The sequence below is a fragment of the Oncorhynchus gorbuscha genome, linkage group LG23 (genome assembly GCF_021184085.1).
Source record: "Oncorhynchus gorbuscha isolate QuinsamMale2020 ecotype Even-year linkage group LG23, OgorEven_v1.0, whole genome shotgun sequence".
Classification (NCBI taxonomy): Eukaryota; Metazoa; Chordata; class Actinopteri; order Salmoniformes; family Salmonidae; genus Oncorhynchus; species Oncorhynchus gorbuscha.
Window position 1 is genome coordinate 8406399 of NC_060195.1, and position 24139 is coordinate 8430537.

General features: G+C 48.0%; 1 protein-coding gene across 7 annotated transcripts; it reads right to left on the reverse strand.

Annotated features, from left to right (window-relative positions):
- Positions 1-164: 164 nt before the first annotated feature.
- Positions 165-23935, reverse strand: LOC124010921 (mothers against decapentaplegic homolog 5). 7 transcript variants are annotated; one of them, XM_046323726.1, is made up of 10 exons: positions 23787-23935; positions 18965-19055; positions 18398-18595; positions 14531-14746; positions 13517-13795; positions 12065-12187; positions 8361-8462; positions 1872-2093; positions 1318-1574; positions 165-774 (listed from the first exon to the last, which is right to left on the reverse strand). In XM_046323726.1, exons 3-10 carry the CDS (start codon positions 18582-18584, stop codon positions 631-633), a joined length of 1530 nt encoding a protein of 509 aa, XP_046179682.1. In that variant the 5' UTR covers positions 18585-18595; positions 18965-19055; positions 23787-23935; the 3' UTR covers positions 165-630. The 7 variants fall into 7 exon arrangements, with proteins under 7 accessions (XP_046179682.1, XP_046179681.1, XP_046179686.1 ...); XM_046323725.1 differs by having other exon boundaries at positions 18742-19055; XM_046323730.1 differs by having other exon boundaries at positions 12125-12187; positions 13523-13795; positions 18742-19055; positions 23787-23934.
- Positions 23936-24139: the final 204 nt, after the last annotated feature.

The window sequence follows — 24139 nt, forward strand, 5'->3', positions numbered from 1 at the left end:
ATTTTGTTATGAGATCTGGGTCTAATAGTGAACATAATGATATCTATACCTTAAGATGGCAAGAAATTAAAGTTAGAGTAAAATCACAAGTAGTTTGACTGTGGTAAAGGCAGAGTAGTGATACATCATTTTCTTTTAGCTGAAACTTACAGAAAGAAAAATCATTACCAAACATAAAAACATTTTTTTTAATGCAAAATCAGAAACATTTAAGGTACATGCTTTCAAGTCCTACTACTCTCAATAGAAGCACATGGTTGGTAGTGATGACTCAGAGCAGTAGTTTGTCCAATATTTTGTGCCGCTACTCTGAATATTCTGTCGGTTTTAACATCTATCTTCTGCTCTTTCTCAACATAATTCTGCTGCTCTGGGTACAAAACCCCTTCTGCCGTCAGATTGCGGAAACAGTTCAGCCTTTGAAGACCTGCTTTTGCTCATTAAACATTGCAAAAAAAATTATAAAGATAAGTTTGGAAAAAATGTGAAAGAATCTCCCAGCCTGGCAAGCCACCTTAAGGACATTGAAGAGATGGGAGGTTGAGAGTCTGGTCGGTTGGGGGGGGGGGGTTAACCATTAGTGTACTGACGAGATGGGGGGGGTTGAGAGTCTGGTCTGTGGGGTAACCATTAGGACACTGAAGAGATGGGGTTGAGAGGAGAGCCCATTTGTGTCAGCACTTTATCCAGCCATTGCAGAGGGCCGTGAAGATGAACTTCTATCCAACAGGGGGTACTGGTGACATCTTGTCGGTGATACTCAGCTCCCCAGCCCTGTTGGGTGGGAGAAAGAGAGATAAAGCTGGGTCATATTCACGAAAGGAGGTAAATGGTCAGAAAAGGAGTGAAACAGCAAATTATCCAATAAGAAATCCTAATTTTCCATTGCACAATGTTATGGGGAGGCAGGGTAGCCTAGTGGTTAGAGCGTTGGACCGAAAGGTTGCAAGTTCGAATCCCCGAGCTGACAAGGTACAAATCTGTCATTCTGCCCCTGAACAGGCAGTTAACCCACTGTTCCTAGGTTAACCCGCTGTTCCTAGACCAGTTAAAAATAACCCGAATTTGTTCTTTAACTGTTCCTAGACCAGTTAACCTAGTTCAAAAAAAATAAGATTTTAAAAAGCCTAGTAAAAAATATTAAAAAAGCAATGTGCCCTAATGTTATTCTCAACACTGCAGATTCGCTCTCAATTAAATTATTGTAATTTCCACAAAATGTTTTTTTTTTAAATCAATGGCCAAGATGATAAAAACAGTGAATTGTACATAGTACTGAAACTAGTAGAAACTTTCAAATCAAAATGTACATATCACCTTTACAAAGCTCATTCGGATGGTGCACATCTTGGTCAGTTCGTAGACAGCCTCAAAGCCATGGTTCACAGACTGGGCCAGTAGCTGAGCAAATTCCTGGTTGTTAAAGATCTTCAGACTGCAGCCACTAGGGATCTTACACACCGTGGTGGGGTGGAAACCGTGATGATAGTTACAGTTACGACTCTGAACGAAGATACTGGTGTCACTCAGACACTCTGCATACACCTCACCCCCTACATAGTACAGGTGGACCCCTGAGGAGAGAAAGAACGAGAGTTACAACTCTGAACAAAGATACTGGTGTCACTCAGACACTCTGCATACACCTCCAACAGTACAGGTGGCCGAGAGAGAGCAAGTTAAAAAAATAAGCTAAATGCTAAGTGTTTCTAGCTCCACCAGTAGAGTAATGACACCTGGCTAAATTTCTGGCGCCAACAGTAATAACAAAACAAAAAATGCATGTTTCTCACCATTCCTTCCCACACGTTCTCTGAACCTCATATCCACTTTAAACGAATCTATTCATCTCAATGTGTTGCCCTGCTCACCTTTACCGATGTGGCGGCGTGTGTTCTCTATGGTTGAGTTACGGTTGACGTTGGAGAGCAACCCCAGGCAGAAGCGGTTCTTGTTGTTGGAGGGGTCAGTGAAGCCATCCACCAGGACGCTGGTAGAAGAAGCATGGTAGGCCTCACCCACTCTGTTGTTCAACTCATAGTACACAATACTGCACCAGTGGCTCGGTTCCTCGTACTCCACTGGCTGCACATCTACAGGGACAAGGTGGAGAGGTTGTTCAACACAATACTGCACCAGTGGCCAGGTTTCTCATACTCCACATCTACAGGGGCCCTTCTGTGTTGTAAAGGAAAAGGGACGCGTAATCTTGAAAATGTACAATTTAATTTGATCAATTCATGAACGACGTGGTGCATTTGTTGTGCCCATGGTTCCTTCCTACTCTCGCGACAATTACACCTAACGAGGCCGATGAAATCAACACCTCGCTGGGAGCCCAGCCTCGCACAGGTGATAAGCGTGAGGCTCGTATTCATTACTTTAATTATCCAGCTCGGTGCGAACACGAACGAGTCGCGCCATTTTGAAAACACACTGGACAACGAGCCAGTCTTACGTTGCGCCAACTAAACTGTCCCTTAGTGGTAGAGAGTGCTCACCCTCTGGAGGTTTGTGATTAGGAAACATGAGAACCATGAGAACCAAACAATTAGTTATCTTTAGAATTGCTTAGCCTGGCTATAGCAATAAGTAAGATGGCTAATGAGACCGAAATGACAAAGCCTAATGTAGCAGGAACGATTGTCACCTGCATTATAGAGTATTTACATTAAGTTCTTCAAAATATTATATTCTCATTCTAAAAAGGGAAGGAATTAGAAGATGTTACGTCTCTATTCAAGGCTTATATGCACTATTCCTATGCCCTCTCCTGGTATGACCTGATACTGGGCTTTCATTTTATTTTATTTTTTACCTTTATTTAAACTAGGCAAGTCAATTATGAACAAATTCTTATTTTCAATGACGGCCTAGGAACAGTGGGTTAACTCCCTTGTTCAGGGGCAGAACGACAGATTTGTACCATGTCAGCTCGGGGGTTTGAACTTGCAACCTTCCGGTTACTAGTCCAACACTAACCACTAGGCTACCCTGCCGCCTCTACACTCTAACCACTAGGCTACCCTGCCGCCTCTACACTCTAACCACTAGGCTACCCTGCCGCCTCTACACTCTAACCACTAGGCTACCCTGCCGCCTCTACACTCTAACCACTAGGCTACCCTGCCGCCTCTACACTCTAACCACTAGGCTACCCTGCCGCCTCTACACTCTAACCACTAGGCTACCCTGCCGCCTCTACACTCTAACCACTAGGCTACCCTGCCGCCTCTACACTCTAACCACTAGGCTACCCTGCCGCCTCTACACTCTAACCACTAGGCTACCCTGCCGCCTCTACACTCTAACCACTAGGCTACCCTGCCGCCTCTACACTCTAACCACTAGGCTACCCTGCCGCCTCTACACTCTAACCACTAGGCTACCCTGCCGCCTCTACACTCTAACCACTAGGCTACCCTGCCGCCTCTACACTCTAACCACTAGGCTACCCTGCCGCCTCTCTACACTCTAACCACTAGGCTACCCTGCCGCCTCTACACCTAACCACTAGGCTACCCTGCCGCCTCTACACTCTAACCACTAGGCTACCCTGCCGCCTCTACACTCTAACCACTAGGCTACCCTGCCGCCTCTACACTCTAACCACTAGGCTACCCTGCCGCCTCTACACTCTAACCACTAGGCTACCCTGCCGCCTCTACACTCTAACCACTAGGCTACCCTGCCGCCTCTACACTCTAACCACTAGGCTACCCTGCCGCCTCTACACTCTAACCACTAGGCTACCCTGCCGCCTCTACACTCTAACCACTAGGCTACCCTGCCGCCTCTACACTCTAACCACTAGGCTACCCTGCCGCCTCTACACTCTAACCACTAGGCTACCCTGCCGCTACACTCTAACCACTCTAACCACTAGGCTACCCTGCCGCCTCTACACTCTAACCACTAGGCTACCCTGCCGCCTCTACACTCTAACCACTAGGCTACCCTGCCGCCTCTACACTCTAACCACTAGGCTACCCTGCCGCCTCTACACTCTAACCACTAGGCTACCCTGCCGCCTCTACACTCTAACCACTAGGCCGCCGCCTCTACACTCTAACCACTAGGCTACCCTGCCGCCTCTACACTCTAACCACTAGGCTACCCTGCCGCCTCTACACTCTAACCACTAGGCTACCCTGCCGCCTCTACACTCTAACCACTAGGCTACCCTGCCGCCTCTACACTCTAACCACTAGGCTACCCTGCCGCCTCTACACTCTAACCACTAGGCCACCCTGCCGCCTCTAAACCACTAGGCCACCCTGCCGCCTCTACACTCTAACCACTAGGCCACCCTGCCGCCTCTACACTCTAACCACTAGGCCACCCTGCCGCCTCTACACTCTAACCACTAGGCCACCCTGCCGCCTCTACACTCTAACCACTAGGCCACCCTGCCGCCTCTACACTCTAACCACTAGGCCACCCTGCCGCCTCTACACTCTAACCACTAGGCCACCCTGCCGCCTCTACACTCTAACCACTAGGCCACCCTGCCACTACACTCTAACCACTAGGCCACCCTGCCGCCTCTACACTCTAACCACTAGGCCACCCTGCCGCCTCTACACTCTAACCACTAGGCCACCCTGCCGCCTCTAACCAACCACTAGGCCACCCTGCCGCCTCTACACTCTAACCACTAGGCCACCCTGCCGCCTCTACACTCTAACCACTAGGCCACCCTGCCGCCTCTACACTCTAACCACTAGGCCACCCTGCCGCCTCTACACTCTAACCACTAGGCCACCCTGCCGCCTCTACACTCTAACCACTAGGCCACCCTGCCGCCTCTACACTCTAACCACTAGGCCACCCTGCCGCCTCTACACTCTAACCACTAGGCCACCCTGCCGCCTCTACACTCTAACCACTAGGCCACCCTGCCGCCTCTACACTCTAACCACTAGGCCACCCTGCCGCCTCACTCTAACCACTAGGCCACCCTGCCGCCTCTACACTCTAACCACTAGGCCACCCTGCCGCCTCTACACTCTAACCACTAGGCCACCCTGCCGCCTACCTCTAACCACTAGGCCACCCTGCCGCCTCTACACTCTAACCACTAGGCCACCCTGCCGCCTCCACCCTGCCGCCTCTACACTCTAACCACTAGGCCACCCTGCCGCCTCTACACTCTAACCACTAGGCCACCCTGCCGCCTCTACACTCTAACCACTAGGCCACCCTGCCGCCTCTACACTCTAACCACTAGGCCACCCTGCCGCCTCTACACTCTAACCACTAGGCCACCCTGCCGCCTCTACACTCTAACCACTAGGCCACCCTGCCGCCTCTACACTCTAACCACTAGGCCACCCTGCCGCCTCTACACTCTAACCACTAGGCCACCCTGCCGCCTCTACACTCTAACCACTAGGCCACCCTGCCGCCTCTACACTCTAACCACTAGGCCACCCTGCCGCCTCTACACTCTAACCACTAGGCCACCCTGCCGCCTCTACACTCTAACCACTAACCACACTCTAACCACTAGGCCACCCTGCCGCCTCTACACTCTAACCACTAGGCCACCCTGCCGCCTCTACACTCTAACCACTAGGCCACCCTGCCGCCTCTACACTCTAACCACTAGCCACCCTGCCGCCTCTACACTCTAACCACTAGGCCACCCTGCCGCCTCTACCTCTAACCAACCACTAGGCTACCCTGCCGCCTCTACACTCTAACCACTAGGCTACCCTGCCGCCTCTACACTCTAACCACTAGGCTACCCTGCCGCCTCTACACTCTAACCACTAGGCTACCCTGCCGCCTCTACACTCTAACCACTAGGCTACCCTGCCGCCTCTACACTCTAACCACTAGGCTACCCTGCCGCCTCTACACTCTAACCACTAGGCTACCCTGCCGCCTCTACACTCTAACCACTAGGCTACCCTGCCGCCTCTACACTCTAACCACTAGGCTACCCTGCCGCCTCTACACTCTAACCACTAGGCTACCCTGCCGCCTCTACATTCTAACCACTAGGCTACCCTGCCGCCTCTACACTCTAACCACTAGGCTACCCTGTCAAGTTCACCAGTTGCCGCCATATTGGAGTTCCCTTTCATTTATGATTATGGCAAAGATGGTACATAGTAAATACCTGTGATCTCAGTTTATTTGTATAAATTAGCACATTAAAAAAAAAAGCTACAGTTTTTGCTTGGTCATTGTGGGCTAGTGTGTAGATTGAATACATGTTAGAATAAGGCTGTCATGTTAAATGTGGTCTGAATACTTTCTGAAGGCACTGCATGTCTCGGCGCTCAGGCTGCCCTCGCTCCAATCAGTTCGTTGCGGAGAAGAGGGCACAGCTGGCACTGTTCCCTTACTAGTCCGCGGTGCAGGTTCTCTTGACAATCATGTAGCATTCTTTAGGGGGCTTGGTGTTCCCGATAGTCACTTCCTCTCCTGGGTGCCCGTACCACAGCTGAGTCTAAGTTGAGGGATGCGGCGATGGTTTGGGTTATTGGTCGGGTCGCAGCTCCTGTGAGCTCCGTCTTCGGGTTATGAGAGGCTACTCCAAGAGAGAGGGCAACCAGGTTCTGTGAGTATCCCCCCCATCACCTGCCTTGGTTAAGCACCGCTTGACTCGTCCCAGAAGGGTCCGGGTCCATCCGGTCCTACGTAGACACCAAGCTAGCTAACAAGCGTTGCATAGCGTGCTAGCCAGTTTAGCCAACTTGCTGGGGTGAGCTAGTTACTGCTAGCTATTCCGGCTTCCTAATGGTGAAATTGCTAGGTTAGCCCACTTGTTTAGTATACGGTAAAAAAATATATATATATATATTTATATATTTTTTTAATCACTTAGTTATTCTAAACGGACCGTGCTGCAGTCAAATAGGATAGCTAACCTAGCTTAGAATTCTTATCATGGCTAACATCAGCTAGCATGCATAACAGCTAGCATGCATAACAGCTAGCATGCATAACAGCTGGCATGCATAACAGCTGGCATGCATAACAGCTGGCATGCATAACAGCTGGCATGCATAACAGCTGGCATGCATAACAGCTGGCATGCATAACAGCTGGCATGCATAACAGCTGGCATGCATGCATAACAGCTGGCATGCATGCATAACAGCTGGCATGCATGCATAACAGCTGGCATGCATAACAGCTGGCATGCATAACAGCTGGCATGCATAACAGCTGGCATGCATAACAGCTGGCATGCATAACAGCTAGCATGCCACAGATAAACGAGTTCGAGACCTCTACATGCTATCTGTACAACCTTCCTGTACTCAGTTCGCCCCGGGAGACTAAGTTGTCCAAATGCAGCCTTCGACACAAGTCACGGCTATGTCCTTAGCTTTGAGCCATTTTCTTTTTCCACGGCCCTCCTTCTGAAGAACAACGGAGGTTGCACGCCCTGTGTCTGGTGCAAGATTTATGCACGTACATTGAACGGACCCAAGCTATACTGTTGTGACCAGCTTCGGGGTCTGTTATGCCAATCCAGCTGGTGGCAGGGCGCTCCTTCAGCAGCGTTTCTCCACCTGGATTGTGGAGGCTATTTCCCTGTCATGCAGCAGCAAAAGGTTAAAGGTCACCTAGCGGTGTGTGTGCCCACTCCACAAGGAGTCTGGCAGCGTCTCGAGTAGTTGTTTAAAGAGTTGACTATAGGAGACGAGTTGGGCATCACCACACACGTCCTCAAGGTTATCGCCTGAATATCACTGCCCTCAGTGTAGCCCAGTGTGCTTACGACTGGGAAAGGGTCACTAAGGAGCACTCAGTGTGCTCAATACCCAGACTGCCACATCTGGTTGGGTCGGGTATGGATGGTTTGTCATGGGCCGTTTCATTTAGTATCTGTTGGGGTCGGCTTGGGGAGAGATGATATATTTCTCCAAGGTATGTTGTAGCGAAGTTAACTGCCTGAAAGGTTACAAAACCTTATGACTGTAACTACTGTTCCCTGAAGGAGGGAAACGAGAGACAACACTTGTTTGGCCATGAGACCCATTTCTGGGCTCTGGGGAAGAACGGTATTAAATTGAAAGAATTTAAATCGAGCCACTTATCACCTGTGGAAGGCGGGGCTTCCAGCGAGGCATGGATTTCATTGGCCTTGTCATGAGTGATTGTAGATCCTTCAACAGAAGTCGCAAGAGTATGACGTACCTCGTTTCCCCTTCCTTCCGGGAACAGTAGTTAGCCATAACGTTACGATTTCAATTTGTATTGACTGCTATGTGATCAGGACGACGTAGACAATTAGAATGAATGACGGATAATGTCTGAAAGCAGGAATTCCTGTGATCACAAGAAAATAAAAAATAAATCATCCCATGTTAAATAAAGTGTCAATTCCGACTCCTCACCCCCACTAGGCATGTTCCTGGGCCCGCTGCTGCTGGTCTCCATGGACCCCTCCTGTCCCATCTGCTCGTCAGGGGGCATGTAAGCCGGGGGTGGGGTATCAGCTGGAAGGGAAGACCACAATGGACGGATAGTTAAGGAGACCAGCTGCTGCAGATGACAAATGGCTGTCCACACACGTACAGCGGACGGACACATACACAAGAAGAGTCGAACGTCCACAGTCACACACACACACACACACACACACACACACACACACACACACACACACACACACACACACACACACACACACACACACACACACACACACACACACACACACACACACCGACAACTCCCAAGAGGAGTGAAAACCCAGCCACCACCACAGGATCTTTCTCTACCCGGAAACAGGTGTAGGGTTTCACACACATCCGTCACATGGAACACTAATGTGTGGCTCTATGGACAGTCCCATTTGTTTTGTATTACACAACCACTTATGGAGGACAGAAATGGAGAAAAATGGGGCGTGGCTGGGGACAATTGGTAATGTTTTTGTTTTAATGAGAAGGCTAATCTTCCTACAGACCAGACATCTACAGGTTACCACCTTGCTTAGAGGGTGGCCAGATTTCTCTGGAGATGTACCTGGGGGGGGGCAATTCAACACAGAGGTGATAGCACTGCAGTGTTTCATACCCGGGGGGCAATTCAACAGAGGAGTGATAGCACTGCAGTGTTTCATAACGGGGGGGCAATTCAACACAGGAGTGATAGCACTGCAGTGTTTCATAACGGGGGCAATTCAACACAGAAGTGATAGCACTGCAGTGTTTCATATCCGGGGGGGGGCAATTCAACACAGGAGTGATAGCACTGCAGTGTTTCATAAGGGGGGATTCAACACAGAGGTGATAGCACTGCAGTGTTTCATAAGGGGGGGGGGCAATTCAACACAGAAGTGATAGCTCTGCAGTGTTTCATAAGGGGGGGCAATTCAACACAGAAGTGATAGCTCTGCAGTGTTTCATAAGGGGGGCAATTCAACACAGAAGTGATAGCTCTGCAGTGTTTCATAAGGGGGGCAATTCAACACAGAAGTGATAGCTCTGCAGTGTTTCATAAGGGGGGGGCAATTCAACACAGAAGTGATAGCTCTGCAGTGTTTCATAAGGGGGGCAATTCAACACAGAAGTGATAGCTCTGCAGTGTTTCATAAGGGGGGCAATTCAACACAGAAGTGATAGCTTTGCAGTGTTTCATAAGGGGGGGCAATTCAACACAGAAGTGATAGCTCTGCAGTGTTTCATAAGGGGGGCAATTCAACACAGAAGTGATAGCTCTGCAGTGTTTCATAAGGGGGGCAATTCAACAGAAGTGATAGCACTGCAGTGTTTCATAAGGGGGGGGGGGCAATTCAACACAGAAGCGATAGCTCTGCAGTGTTTCTGTACTACCATTTAACTTCTACTTCATTACATTTCTAAAGAAAATGTACATTCTCCCTGACACCCAAAATGACTTGTTACATTTTGAATGCTTAGCAGGACAAACAATGGTCCAACTCACACTAAACATCCCTGGTCATCTGCCTCTGATCTGGAGGACTCACTCAACACAAATTATTTGTTTTTAAAATGGTGTTTGAGTATGACCCTGGTTATCTGTAAATAAAAAATGTTTTTAAAGTTGTGTGCCCTCTGCTTTGCTTAATATGAGGAATGTTAAGTGTCAAAAGTAAAAGTACGGATAATTTAAGTATATTTAAAACCCAGATACTTTTACTCAAGTAGAAGTATGGAGTATATTTTCCACCACTGCATAGAAGTGATAGCACTGCAGTGATTCAGACCTGGGGGGCAATTCAACACATAGAAGTGATAGCACTGCAGTGATTCAGACCTGGGGGACAATTCAACACATAGAAGTGATAGCAATTTCAGACACATAGAAGTGATAGCACTGCAGTGAATCAGACCTGGGTGGGGGGTGCAATTCAACACATAGAAGTGATAGCACTGCAGTGATTCAGACCTGGGGGCAATTCAACACATAGAAGTGATAGCACTGCAGAAGTGATTCAGACCCTGGGTGGGGGGCAATTCAACACATAGAAGTGATAGCACTGCAGTGAATCAGACCTGGGGGGGGGCAATTCAACACACAGAAGTGATAGCACTGCAGTGATTCAGACCTGGGGGGGGCAATTCAACACATAGAAGTGATAGCACTGCAGTGATTCAGACCTGGGGGGGGGGGCAATTCAACACATAGAAGTGATAGCACTGCAGTGAATCAGACCTGGGTGGGGGGCAATTCAACACATAGAAGTGATAGCACTGCAGTGATTCAGACCTGGGGGGGGGCAATTCAACACATAGAAGTGATAGCACTGCAGTGAATCAGACCTGGGGGGGGGCAATTCAACACATAGAAGTGATAGCACTGCAGTTCAGACCTGGGGGGGGCTGCAGTGATTCAGACCTGGGGGGGGCAATTCAACACATAGAAGTGATAGCACTGCAGTGGACCTAGGGGGCAATTCAACACATAGAAGTGATAGCACTGCAGTGATCAGACCTGGGGGGGGGCAATTCAACACATAGAAGTGATAGCACTGCAGTGATTCAGACCTGGGTGGGGGGCAATTCAACACATAGAAGTGATAGCACTGCAGTGATTCAGACCTGGGGGGGGGGGCAATTCAACACATAGAAGTGATAGCACTGCAGTGATTCAGACCTGGGGGGGGGTGATAGCACTGCAGTGATTCAGACCTGGGGGGGGGCAATTCAACACATAGAAGTGATAGCACTGCAGTGATTCAGACCCGGGGGGGGGGTGGCACAACACATAGAAGTGATAGCACTGCAGTGATTCAGACCTGGGTGGGGGGTGGCAATTCAACACAGAAGTGATAGCACTGCAGTGATTCAGACCTGGGGGGGGGCAATTCAACACACAGAAGTGATAGCACTGCAGTGATTCAGACCTGGGGGGGGGCAATTCAACACACAGAAGTGATAGCACTGCAGTGATTCAGACCTGGGGGGGGGGCAATTCAACACATAGAAGTGATAGCACTGCAGTGATTCAGACCTGGGGGGGGGGCAATTCAACACACAGAAGTGATAGCACTGCAGTGATTCACACAGAAGTGATTCAGACATGATAGCACTGCAGTGATTCAGACCTGGGGGGGGAATTCAACACACAGAAGTGATAGCACTGCAGTGAATTCAACACATAGAAGTGATAGCACTGCAGTGATTCAGACCTGGGGGGCAATTCAACACACAGACCTGGGGGGCAGTGATAGCACTGCAGTGATTCAGACCTGGGGGGGGGCAATTCAACACACAGAAGTGATAGCACTGCAGTGATTCAGACCTGGGGGGCAATTCAACACATAGAAGTGATAGCACTGCAGACCTGATTCAGACCTGGGACCTGGGGGGCAATTCAACACACAGAAGTGATAGCACTGCAGTGATTCAGACCTGGGGGGCAATTCGACACATAGAAGTGATAGCACTGCAGTGATTCAGACCTGGGGGGGGCAATTCAACACACAGAAGTGATAGCACTGCAGTGATTCAGACCTGGGGGGGCAATTCAATCCTCTTTCCCACACTGCCATTCTGCCTGACTACAACGGCCCGTGTCTCTGTTGTGGATAAGTGCAGCAGCAAACGTCACTGGCTGGGGATATATTCACCAGAACAGGAGGTCAGACCCCATGCAGTGTCCAGAGATGGGTGCACTGACTGGCGCTCACCAGTCACCCTGATGCAGACCGTCGGTATACACTTTAGACTGTCCCCCTGGCTGGCAGAAGACCCTGGTTCGTATCAGAAATGGTTAGAAAAATCAAACCAAATTGTTCTCCACAAATTTCTGATTCCATTTTCATCAGAAAAAAAGGGGAAAAAATTGTTATTTTAAATGGCAATCTTACTTGCCTTTTACATTTACACACAGAGGCCAAAGGTAGTGTGAGACCAGGTGACATGGACAGAGGCCAAAGGCAGTGAGAGACCAGGTGACGTGTACAGAGGCAGTGAGCGACCAGGTGACGTGGACAGTACATCATAAAGGCCAAAGGCAGTGTAAGATCAGGTGACGTGGACAGAGGCCAAAGGCATGGAGAGACCAGGTGACGTGGACATCACATCATAAAGGCCAAAGGCAGTGAGAGACCAGGTGACGTGGACAGAGGCCAAAGGCAGTGTGAGACCAGGTGACGTGGACAGAGGCCAAAGGCAGTGAGAGACCAGGTGACGTGGACAGAGGCCAAAGGCAGTGAGAGACCAGGTGACGTGGACATCAGAGGCCAAAGGCAGTGTGAGACCAGGTGACGTGGACAGAGGTCAAAGGCAGTGTGAGACCAGGTGACGTGGACAGTACACCATAAAGGCCAAAGGCAGTGTGAGACCAGGTGACGTGGACAGTACATCATAAAGGCCAAAGGCAGTGAGAGACCAGGTGACGTGGACATCACAGAGGCCAAAGGCAGTGTGAGACCAGGTGACGTGGACAGTACATCATAAAGGCCAAAGGCAGTGTGAGACCAGGTGACGTGGACAGTACATCATAAAGGCCAAAGGCAGTGAGAGACCAGGTGACGTGGACAGTACATCATAAAGGCCAAAGGCAGTGTGAGACCAGGTGACGTGGACAGTACATCATAAAGGCCAAAGGCAGTGTGAGACCAGGTGACGTGGACAGTACATCATAAAGGCCAAAGGCAGTGTGAGACCAGGTGACGTGGACAGTACATCATAAAGGCCAAAGGCAGTGAGAGACCAGGTGACGTGGACAGTACATCATAAAGGCCAAAGGCAGTGAGAGACCAGGTGACGTGGACAGAGGCCAAAGGCAGTGTGAGACCAGGTGACGTGGACAGAGGCCAAAGGCAGTGAGAGACCAGGTGACGTGGACATCATAAAGGCCAAAGGCAGTGAGAGACCAGGTGACGTGGACAGAGGCCAAAGGCAGTGTGAGACCAGGTGACGTGGACAGAGGCCAAAGGCAGTGAGAGACCAGGTGACGTGGACAAGTGTGAAAACCCAGTGTGAATACATAACATATGCTGTTAGCCTATTATATTGTAAAAGCAGCTATCAATAAACACATAGGTGCATGATAAAGGATAGGAGTGAATACTGACATCTACCTGGAAGCTGGAAGGGGCTGGAGGGTCCGGAGCTGGCAGGCGAGTTGGGGTAGGTGCCCACCCCTCCGCTGGAGGCTGGGGAGGAAGGGTAGGGGGAGTTGGGGGAGATTGGGAAGGAGGAGCCACTGCCCCCGCTGTGCTGCTGAAAGGACTCTGGGAAGGTGGCGTTCACGGGCATGTGGGGCTCGTTGTGAGTCATGTTCCTGAACTGGACCAAGAGGCTGTGTTGGGGGTTGAACTCACTGTGGCGAGGCACCAACACCGGAGGCAGCACTGGTGGAGAACGAGATTTTAAATATACATATTGATTTGAAGTGGTCTTTATATCAAAAATGTTTAATAAATAAAAACCTTGGGACACTAGTATTTAATTTGAAACCAGTGAAAACAAAGGTACTACACACTAATAAAGGAATCTGCTAAATGACTTAAATGTAATGTAAATTAATATTCTCATGACCTGTTGTCATCGGGGGCTGTGGTACATGGTGTCAATAACAGTTGCCCCCCCCCCCAAATTTAATTCTAAAAACATGCTAATATGATGCAGATCCTACTGATCAGACCATCTGTAACTGCGCTCTGCTCCTCCCACGACATGTGACTGACAGCTTTGTCTTAACCAATCCAAGAGCAGATATCATGTCACTCAGAAGAGACACAACACATCCATCTCTAGGGTAGCAGCCAGAATGGCCTCATATTGTTTTGGAGGAAAATCACCTTGAGACATATTTCTTAGAAATTAAAAACAAATAGTACAAGTAGTCAAGGATTCAGTACTCTCCTTCAATTGGTTAACTGGTCAAGAATGTAGTACTCTATTTCAACTTAAGTCAGATTCTCCTTACTGTGTACATGTTCAGTCCCTGCAGAAGGACGTCCACAACAGCCACAAAGCCAGCACGTATAGGCTAGGTCTTTCAATGCATCAGATCAATACTATAGTAGGAACGAACATGACTTAAGATACCAGTATGTACTAGCTACAAGCTAGTGGTTACGTACCTGGGCTCTCTACTCTCTTGTAGTGGTAGGGGTTAATGCAGACCTCCTTCTGCTTGGAGCCAAAGGGGTATTCACACACCTCCAGAGGCTTGAGCTCGTGGTGAGACTGTAGGTCGGGCCACCTCCACACTCTGCAGTAGATAACGTGGGGGAGACCCTTCCTGTGAGACACCTGGAGACGACCGTCCAGAGACCGAGGGATGGTCACACACTTACCTGGCAGGGCAGGAGAGAGACGGGTTTTAGGGAAAGGTTTGAAAATATCTGGACCAAGTATGATTGCTCCTATAAAGTCATCTAGCAGACTCTCTCATCCAAACAGACAGTGTCTCTCTCACACCTGGCCCGGACCAAGTATGATTGCTGCTATAAAGTCATCTAGCAGACTCTCTCATCCAAACAGACAGTGTCTCTCTCACACCTGGCCCGGACCAAGTATGATTGGTGCTATAAAGTCATCTAGCAGACTCTCTCATCCAAACAGACAGTGTCTCTCTCACACCTGGCCCGGACCAAGTATGATTGCTGCTATAAAGTCATCTAGCAGACTCTCATCCAAACAGACAGTGTCTCTCTTACACCTGGCCCGGATTCAGTGGGTTTTGTCCAACATGTCTCTGGACCCACTCACTGTCACAGTCATACTCTGGACCTAGTTTTGTCCCATGGAATAAATGTTGTGGATCTTAATGTTTTTCCTCATAATCCTGGACTATCGGACCACCATTTTATGACGTTTGCAATTGCAACAAATCTGCTCAGACCCCAACCAAGGAACATCAAAAGTTGTGCTATAAATTCACAGACAACACAAAGATTCCTTGATGTCCTTCCAGATTCCCTCTGTCTACCCAAGGACGCCAGAGAACAAAAATCAGTTAACCACCTAACTGAGGAACTCAATTTAACCTTGTGCAATACCCTAGATGCAGTTGCACCCCTAAAAACTAAAAACATTTCTTATAAGAAACTAACTCCCTGGTACACAGAAAAACCCGAGCTCTGAAGCAAGCTTCCAGAAAATTGGAACGGAAATTGCGCCACACCAAACTGGAAGTCTTCCGACTAGCTTGGAAAGACAGTACCGAAGAGCCCTTACTGCTTCTCGATCATCCTATTTTTCTAACTTAATTGAGGAAAATAAGAACAATCCGAAATTCCTTTTTGATACTGTCGCAAAGCTAACTAAAAAGCAGGATTCCCCAAGTGAGGATGGCTTTCACTTCAGCAGTGATAAATTCATGAACTTCTTTGAGGAAAAGATCATGATTATTAGAAAGCAAATTACAGACTCCTCTTTAAATCTGCGTATTCCTTAAAAGCTCAGTTGTCCTGAGTCTGCACAGCTCTGCCAGGACCTAGGATCAAGAGAGACGCTCAAGTGTTTTAGCACTATATCTCTTGACACAATGATGAAAATAATCTTGGCCTCTTAACCTTCAAGCTGCATACTGGACCCTATTCCAACTAAACTACTGAAAGAGCTGCTTCCTGTGCTTGGCCCTCCTATGTTGAACATAATAAACGGCTCTCTATCCACCGGATGTGTACCAAACTCACTAAAAAAAAAGCCAAACCTTGACCCAGAAAATATATATTTTTTTAAATCTATCGGCCTATATTGAATCTTCCATTCCTCTCAAAATTTTTAGAAGAGGCTGTTGCGCAGCAACTCACTGCCTTCCTGAAGACAAACAATGTATACGAAATGCTTCAGTCTGGTTTTAGACCCCATCATAGCACTGAGACTGCACTTGTGAAGGTGGTAAATGACATATTAATGGCATCAGACCGAGGCTCTGCATCTCTCCTCGTGCTCCTAGACCTTAGTGCTGCTTTTGATACCATCGATCACCACATTCTTTTGGAGAGATTGGAAACTCAAATTGGTCTACACGGACAAGTTCTGGCCTGGTTTAGATCGTATCTGTCGGAAAGATATCAGTTTGTCTCTGTGAATGGTTTGTCCTCTGACAAATCAACTGTAAATTTTGGTGTTCCTCAAGGTTCCGTTTTAGGACCACTATTGTTTTCACTATATATATTTTACCTCTTGGGGATGTCCTTTGAAAACATAATGTTAACTTTCACTGCTATACGGATGACACACAGCTGTACATTTCAATGAAACATGGTGAAGCCCCAAAATTGCCCTCGCTAGAAGCATGTGTTTCAGACATAAGGAAGTGGATGGCTGCAAACGTTTTACTTTTAAACTCTGACAAAACAGAGATGCTTGTTCTAGGTCCCAAGAAACAAAGAGATCTTCTGTTGAATCTGACAATTAATCTTAATGGTTGTACAGTCGTCTCAAATAAAACTGTGAAAGAACTCGGAGTTACTCTGGACCCTGATCTCTCTTTTGAAGAAAAGATCAAGACCTTTTCAAGGACAGCTTTTTTCCCATCTACATAACACTGCATAATTCAGAAACTTTCTGTCCAAAAATGATGCAGAAAAATTAATCCATGCTTTTGTCACTTCTAGGTTAGACTACTGCAATGCTCTACTTTCCGGCTACCCGGATAAAGCACTAAATAAACTTCAGTTAGTGCTAAATACGGGCTGCTAGAATCCTGACTGGAACCTCCCTACACTGGCTTCCTGTCAAGGCAAGGGCTGATTTCAAGGTTTTACTGCTAACCTACAAAGCATTACATGGGCTTGCTCCTACCTAGCTCTCTGATTTGGTCCTGCCGTACATACCTACACGTACGCTACGGTCACAAGACGCAGGCCTCCAAATTGTCCCTAGAAATTCTAAGCAAACAGCTGGAGGCAGGGCTTTCTCCTATAGAGCTCCATTTTTATGGAATGGTCTGCCTACCCATGTGAGAGACACACACTCTGTCTCAACCTTTAAGTCTTTACTGAAGACTCATCTCTTCAGTGGGTCATATGATTGAGTGTTGTCTGGCCCAGGAGTGGGAAGGTGAACGGAAAGGCTCTGGAGCAACGAACCGCCCTTGCTGTCTCTGCCTGGCCAGTTCCCCTCTTTCCACTGGGATTCTCTGCCTCTAACCCTATTACAGGGGCTGAGTCACTGGCTTACTGGGGCTCTTTCATACCATCCCTGGGAGGGGTGCGTCACTGATGTGATCTTCCTGTCTGGGTTGGCGCCCCCCCTTGGGTTGTGCCGTGGCGGAGATCTTTGTGGGCTATAATCGGCCTTGTCTCAGGATGGTAAGTTGGTGGTTGAAGATATCCCTCTAGTGGTGTGGGGGCTGTGCTTTAGCAAAGTGGGTGGGGTTATATCCTTCCTGTTTGGCCCTGTCCGGGGGTGTCCTCAGATGGGGCCACAGTGTCTCCTGACCCCTCCTATCTCAGCCTCCAGTATTTATGCTGCAGTAGTTTGTGTCGGGGGGCTAGGGTCAGTTTGTTATATCTGGAGTACTTCTCCTGTCCTATTCAGTGTCCTGTGTGAATTAAGTGTGCTCTCTCTAATTCGCTCTTTCTCTCTCGGAGGACCTGAACCCTAGGACCATGCCTCAGGGCTACCTGACACGATGACTCCTTGCTGTCCCCAGTCCACCTGGCTGTGCTGCTGCTGCTCCAGTTTCAACTGTTCTGCCTTATTATTATTGGACCATGCTGGTCATTTATGAACATTTGAACATCTTGGCCATGTTCTGTTATAATCTCCACCCGGCACAGCTAGAAGAGGACTGGCCACCCCACATAGCCTGGTTCCTCTCTAGGTTTTGGCCTTTCTAGGGAGTTTTTCCTAGCCACCGTGCTTCTACACCTGCATTGCTTGCTGTTTGGGGTTTTAGGCTGGGTTTCTGTACAGCACTTTGAGATATGAGCTGATGTACAAAGGGCTATATAAATAAATGTGATTTGATGACTACAGACAGGGTCACTCACTGGGCTGTCCTGGGCTGCTGAGGGCTTTCTCCAGGTCCTCCATGGCTCCCTTCTTCTTCTTCAGTTTCTTGACCAGAGCGTCAACAGCCTTCTCAGCCCATTTCTCCTCCTCGTCCCCCTGCTTCCACCCCAGCAGACGCTTCACAGCTGGACTGGTGAAGGAGAAGAGGCTGGACATAGAGGTCATGGTGCTGCTGTCTGTGGTGAGAGGGAGAAATTTACCAGAAAGTTAGGTGATTGACGAGTCCTCTTCTTGGATCACAGTCAACAGGGAGGGAGAATGTTTGTGTGTGTGTGTGTGTGGTGGTTGGGGGGGTAGAGAAAGGAGGCTTAGCCTTGCACACCAAGGACAGGAAATAGAGGCAGGACGCAGGCAGGACACAGCTGCTCAGGAAAGGAAAGCCTGCCGTGAGGTGGGATGTACCCTGGCACTGGGTCACAACCAACCCCACTGAGGGGAGTGCAGTTTGGGGAACAAGTCCAGCTGAGATCCCCCCCTCTCTGGGACACAACAGCCCAGAGGATTTACAAACGTAGGCAAATACAAAATAGGGGGGGAAAAAGGACCTATTCTCTCCTCTTCTCCCTCTCGCTTTCTGAGTCTCTGGTTTAGTCCATATGTGGTGACCAGCGCCTCGGTTAAGGTCTAGTGTAGAACCTGGGGGGGGAAGAATAGCAGCTGTTAGAAATATATTGCAACACAGAATCCTCAGGTTAGGTGACATCTAGGACTGGGACGATAACAGCATTACCATACACCTTAGTATCGCGGCAAGGGAACAAAACATGTTGGAAACATCGACCTGGCCAAGGCTTTCTACTCTGTCAATCACCCTATTCTTATCGGCAGACTCGGCCTTGGTTTCTCAAAATGACTGCCTCGCCTGGTTCACCAACTACTTCTCAGGCAGAGTTCAATGTGTCAAATCGGAGGGCCTGTTGTCCGGACCTCTGGCAGTCTCTATGAGGGTGCCACAGGGTTCACTTCTCAGGCCGACTCTCTTCTCTGTACACATCAATGATGTCGCTCTTGCTGCTGGTGAGTCTCTGATCCACCTCTACGCAGACGACGCCATTCTGTATACTTCTGGCCCTTCTTTGGTTATTCTATTAACAAACCTCCAGACAAGCTTCAATGCCATACAACACTCCTTCCGTGGCCTCCAACTGCTCTTAAATGCAAGCAAAACTAAATGCATGCTCTTCAACCGATTTCTGCCCGGCCCTGCCAACACGGCTAACATCACTATTCTGACTTAGAATGTGGACAACTACCTAGGCGTCTGGTTAGACTGTAAACTCTCATTCAGCATCACCAATCCAAAATTAAATCTAGTTGGCTTCCTATTTCGCAATAAAACCTCCTTCACTCATGCTGCCAAACATACCCTTGATAAACTGACTATCCTACCGATCCTTGACTTGAGGCCATTTTGTAAATTACATCGCCAACACTCTACTCAGCAAATTGGATGCAGTCTATCACAGTGCCATCCGTTTTGCCACCAAAGCCCCATATACTACCCACCACTGTGACCTGTATGCCCTCGTTGGCTGGCCCTCGCGTCATATTCGGCACCGAACCCACTGGCTCCAGGTCATCTATAAGTCTCTGCTAGGTAAAGCCCCGCTTTATCTCAGCTCCACTGGTCACCATAGCAGCACCCACCCGTAGCACGCGGTCCAGCAGGTACATTTCACTGGTCACCCCCAAAAACTATTCCTTTCTTTGGTCGCCTTTCCTTCCAGTTCTCTGCTGCCAATGACTGGAACGAATTGTAAAAATCACTGAAGCCTATTATCTCCCTCTAACTTTAAGCATCAGCTGTCAGAGCAGCTCACAGATCACTGCACATAGCCCATCCAACTACCTCATCCACATATTGTCTTTTTTTTTTTTTGCTCCTTTGCACCCCAGTATCTCTACTTGCACATTCATCTTCTGCACATCTATCACTCCAGTGTTTAATAGCTAAATTGTAATTAATTCGCCGCTACTGCCTATTTATTGCCTAACCTCATTTCCACACCCTGTTTTTAGACTTTTCTATTGTGTTATTGACTGGATGTTTGTTTATTCCATGTGTAACTCTTGGTGTCTCACTGCTTTGCTTTTTCTTGGCCAGGTCGCAGTTGTACTGCTTTGCTTAATCTTGGCCAGGTCGCAGTTGTAAATGAGAACTTGTTCTCAACTGGCCTACCTGGTTAATATAAAATAAATAAAAGCAATGTCATCTAGAGCAGTGGTTCCCAAACTGTGGGGCGAGTCACCTTATTTTTTTTTAAAGGAACTCAGTCTGGCTTGAAACTTACTCTTGAAAGTCGTAATAGTAAAATGCACAAGGTGCCATTTCAAAACTGGGTAGTGCATCATCATGGGGCAGCAGGGTAGCCTAGTGGTTAGAGTGTAGAGGCGGCAGGGTAGCCTAGTGGTTAGAGTGTAGAGGCGGCAGGGTAGCCTAGTGGTTAGAGTATAGAGGCGGCAGGGTAGCCTAGTGGTTAGAGTGTAGAGGCGGCAGGGTAGCCTAGTGGTTAGAGTGTAGAGGCGGCAGGGTAGCCTAGAGGTTAGAGTGTAGAGGCGGCAGGGTAGCCTAGTGGTTAGAGTGTAGAGGCGGCAGGGTAGCCTAGTGGTTAGAGTGTAGAGGCGGCAGGGTAGCCTAGTGGTTAGAGTGTAGAGGCGGCAGGGTAGCCTAGTGGTTAGAGTGTAGAGGCGGCAGGGTAGCCTAGCGGTTAGAGTGTAGAGGCGGCAGGGTAGCCTAGCGGTTAGAGTGTAGAGGCGGCAGGGTAGCCTAGCGGTTAGAGTGTAGAGGCGGCAGGGTAGCCTAGCGGTTAGAGTGTAGAGGCGGCAGGGTAGCCTAGCGGTTAGAGTGTAGAGGCGGCAGGGTAGCCTAGCGGTTAGAGTGTAGAGGCGGCAGGGTAGCCTAGCGGTTAGAGTGTAGAGGCGGCAGGGTAGCCTAGCGGTTAGAGTGTAGAGGCGGCAGGGTAGCCTAGCGGTTAGAGTGTAGAGGCGGCAGGGTAGCCTAGCGGTTAGAGTGTAGAGGCGGCAGGGTAGCCTAGCGGTTAGAGTGTAGAGGCGGCAGGGTAGCCTAGCGGTTAGAGCGTTGGACTACCAACCGGAAGGTTGCAAGTTCAATCCCCGAGCTGACAAGGTACAAATCTGTCGTTCTGCCCCTGAACAGGCAGTTAAACCCACTGTTCCTAGGCCGTCATTGTAAATAAGAATTTGTTCTTAACTGACTAGTTAAATAAAGGTTCAAAATGTCATAGTCATTACATACTTTAGAGCTTTTTATAAAATTGTCAAATGCCCATAGATAGACCAAACAATTACAACACTCAAATATCACATGAATACACCGAATTGTATAGAATTGCAAGAAAATGTGCTTTAAAAAACAGCAACATTTTCTTTGTGCCCCTTGACTAAATATGTGTAGAATAGCAGGAAATAAGCTTTAAAACCTGCTAAATTCTCCCAACCAACAAGAGGGGTGTGAACTGTTTGTGTCATGAACAGTGCTTGTTGCCATAGAAATAGACTTGGAGCACGCAGGAGGAGGGGAGGGGGTTTGGAAAACCCTGATCTCGAGTCACATGTATTTATCTACCACGCTATAGCACACAATATTTCACATACAGCAGGTTTTTAAAAGGCCAAAGAGTTTGGTATGCTTGAGATAGTAATCTAAGCAACAGCCCCACAAAGCCCCAATCTGGGCGATGTATGGATGGGATAGACAGCCTGACGGACAGACAGACCTCTGGGTAGACAGACGGGAAAACCGGTAGACAGACTTCTGGGTGGAGAGGCAGGGGAAAACCGGCCGATAGACAGGCAGACATATCTGGGTGGACAGAGACCGAAAGACGACAAACACAGGCATGGCCGCACAGCTGTTGAAAACAGCCCTAGCAGAGGATGTGAGGTCACTGAAAGCTGCTTCCTCTCCCATCCTTTCCCATCATATCCCTCCCTTACGGCACACAGCTGTTCAACAGCACTAGGCAGTTTACCCCTTCATTGGTACAATAGGGGAAAAGCACTAATTGAGCTCTATAGGCAATACAATATACCCTACACTTCAGTCACCACAGGAAAAATAAATAAGCTTTGCATGTGTCACGATTAAGTGAGATGACATACAAGGAAAACAAAAATGTAGAAGAGACTAGGTAGGCCATTTACTGACTCTAAAGATGCACGTAGGCCTGCTTCATCCATGAAGATATGGACAAGCAAGCTCTCTAGACACAGCCTGACCAAATAATATGCTGGTTTCTGTGAGGCTGTAATGGCATGTGACCGATGACAGCGATACAATAACTTTAATGACAGGAAACATGCACAGATCCCCAGAGTCCAGCAACTGATCACATCACACCTCAGTATTTTCCTGCCTGGATGTCCTGTAAAGCAGGGTCAGGAAGCACCAAACAGTGTGCATGTTGAGACAATTCTGACATGGCATGCTCTGGCTACAGGGTGAAAGTGGAAAATGGAGAAGAAAAAAGGATGAGTCGGGTAACTAAACATGAGATGTCTCCCCATCCAAGGTCGTACTCAAAGAGGATTATTGCCTAATTGCCAAATGGGATGATCATTTGACACCAGAAACCCACAGTGACATCTTCACTGCAGGATGATACATCAAAAACTAACTTACTTGACCCATAATCACAACCATTATACCACTTGAAGCTTGTCCTGATGCCCATATAAACGTAACTAGTTACACTGAACAACGTGACAAATTTAACTTCCAAGGTACACAACATGACATGCCTAACTTAAACTCGAAAGCACAGGTACCTCAAATTCCACTTGATGTGTATACACATAGTTAGCTAGCTATGTATTTTGTGTGAGATAGCTACATACATCATTCATAGATATGTGATTAGTTATGGCTATGAAGAGTGGAAAATATATAAAATTAATTTTAAAAAAAAACTCATCCAATTTGGCTAACGTGAACTTAGCTAAGTACGTTTTGTTCAGCTAAGCTTAGCCAAGTAGCGTTAGCTTGCTCAACACGCTACATGTTCATGAACTAACTTCGCTAGCCTGTTGGGTTAACCGAATTGATGTTTACAAATCACTAAGTTATTCGTGTGGTTTTACATGGCTGACGTTAACACGTCCTATTTAGACCACAAATCTCGTTTTTTTTTGTTTTTATCCCACTCGAAGTCTAGCTAGTTTCCTCTTCCCCTCTCCAGATAACTTTTGCAAAATCCCTTCTCTAGCTAACTGGCTAGCTAGCTACAACAACCCCCCCATCTGAAAAACTACCCAAGCCTAACTTCACTGATTAAAAACTTGGTCATTTCCTATTGGAAACATGCTTATCTAGTAGATAAAACTATAGTTTTTTTTCCCGTCGCATACCTTTGAATAATTGAGTCAGGCTGGTCGCTTCCTTATGAATTTCTCTCTATTTAAAGCAGTCCGACATGGAGTTGTGTTTTTTAATTTCCGACTTGTTTCCCGACTCCTCCGTCCTGGCGTCACGCCTGGGAGGCGGAGCGCATATCCCTCCGCGAAACGACCGATTTTTACTTTCTTCTTTTTTTTTTTAAATTTTTGTCACAGTCTTCTTCAAATGAGAGCTATTCCACGTTTTTTTTTTAAAGTGATGCTGAGACAAAAACAATAATTGCAACCATACAACTCTATGCACAAGGACTACTTTATACAACTCTATGCACAAGGACTACTTTATACAACTCTATGCACAAGGA

Coding starts and splice junctions, on each gene's coding strand:
- LOC124010921 (XM_046323726.1), bottom strand. CDS start 18,584: ATGACCTCTATGTCCAGCCTCTTCTCCTTCACCAGTCCAGCTGTGAAG. Junction 2,094..8,360: donor CAGGAACATGCCTAGTGGGG/GTGAGGAGTCGG, acceptor TTGTCCCTGTAG/ATGTGCAGCCAGTGGAGTAC. Junction 1,575..1,871: donor ACGCCGCCACATCGGTAAAG/GTGAGCAGGGCA, acceptor TTCTCTCCTCAG/GGGTCCACCTGTACTATGTA.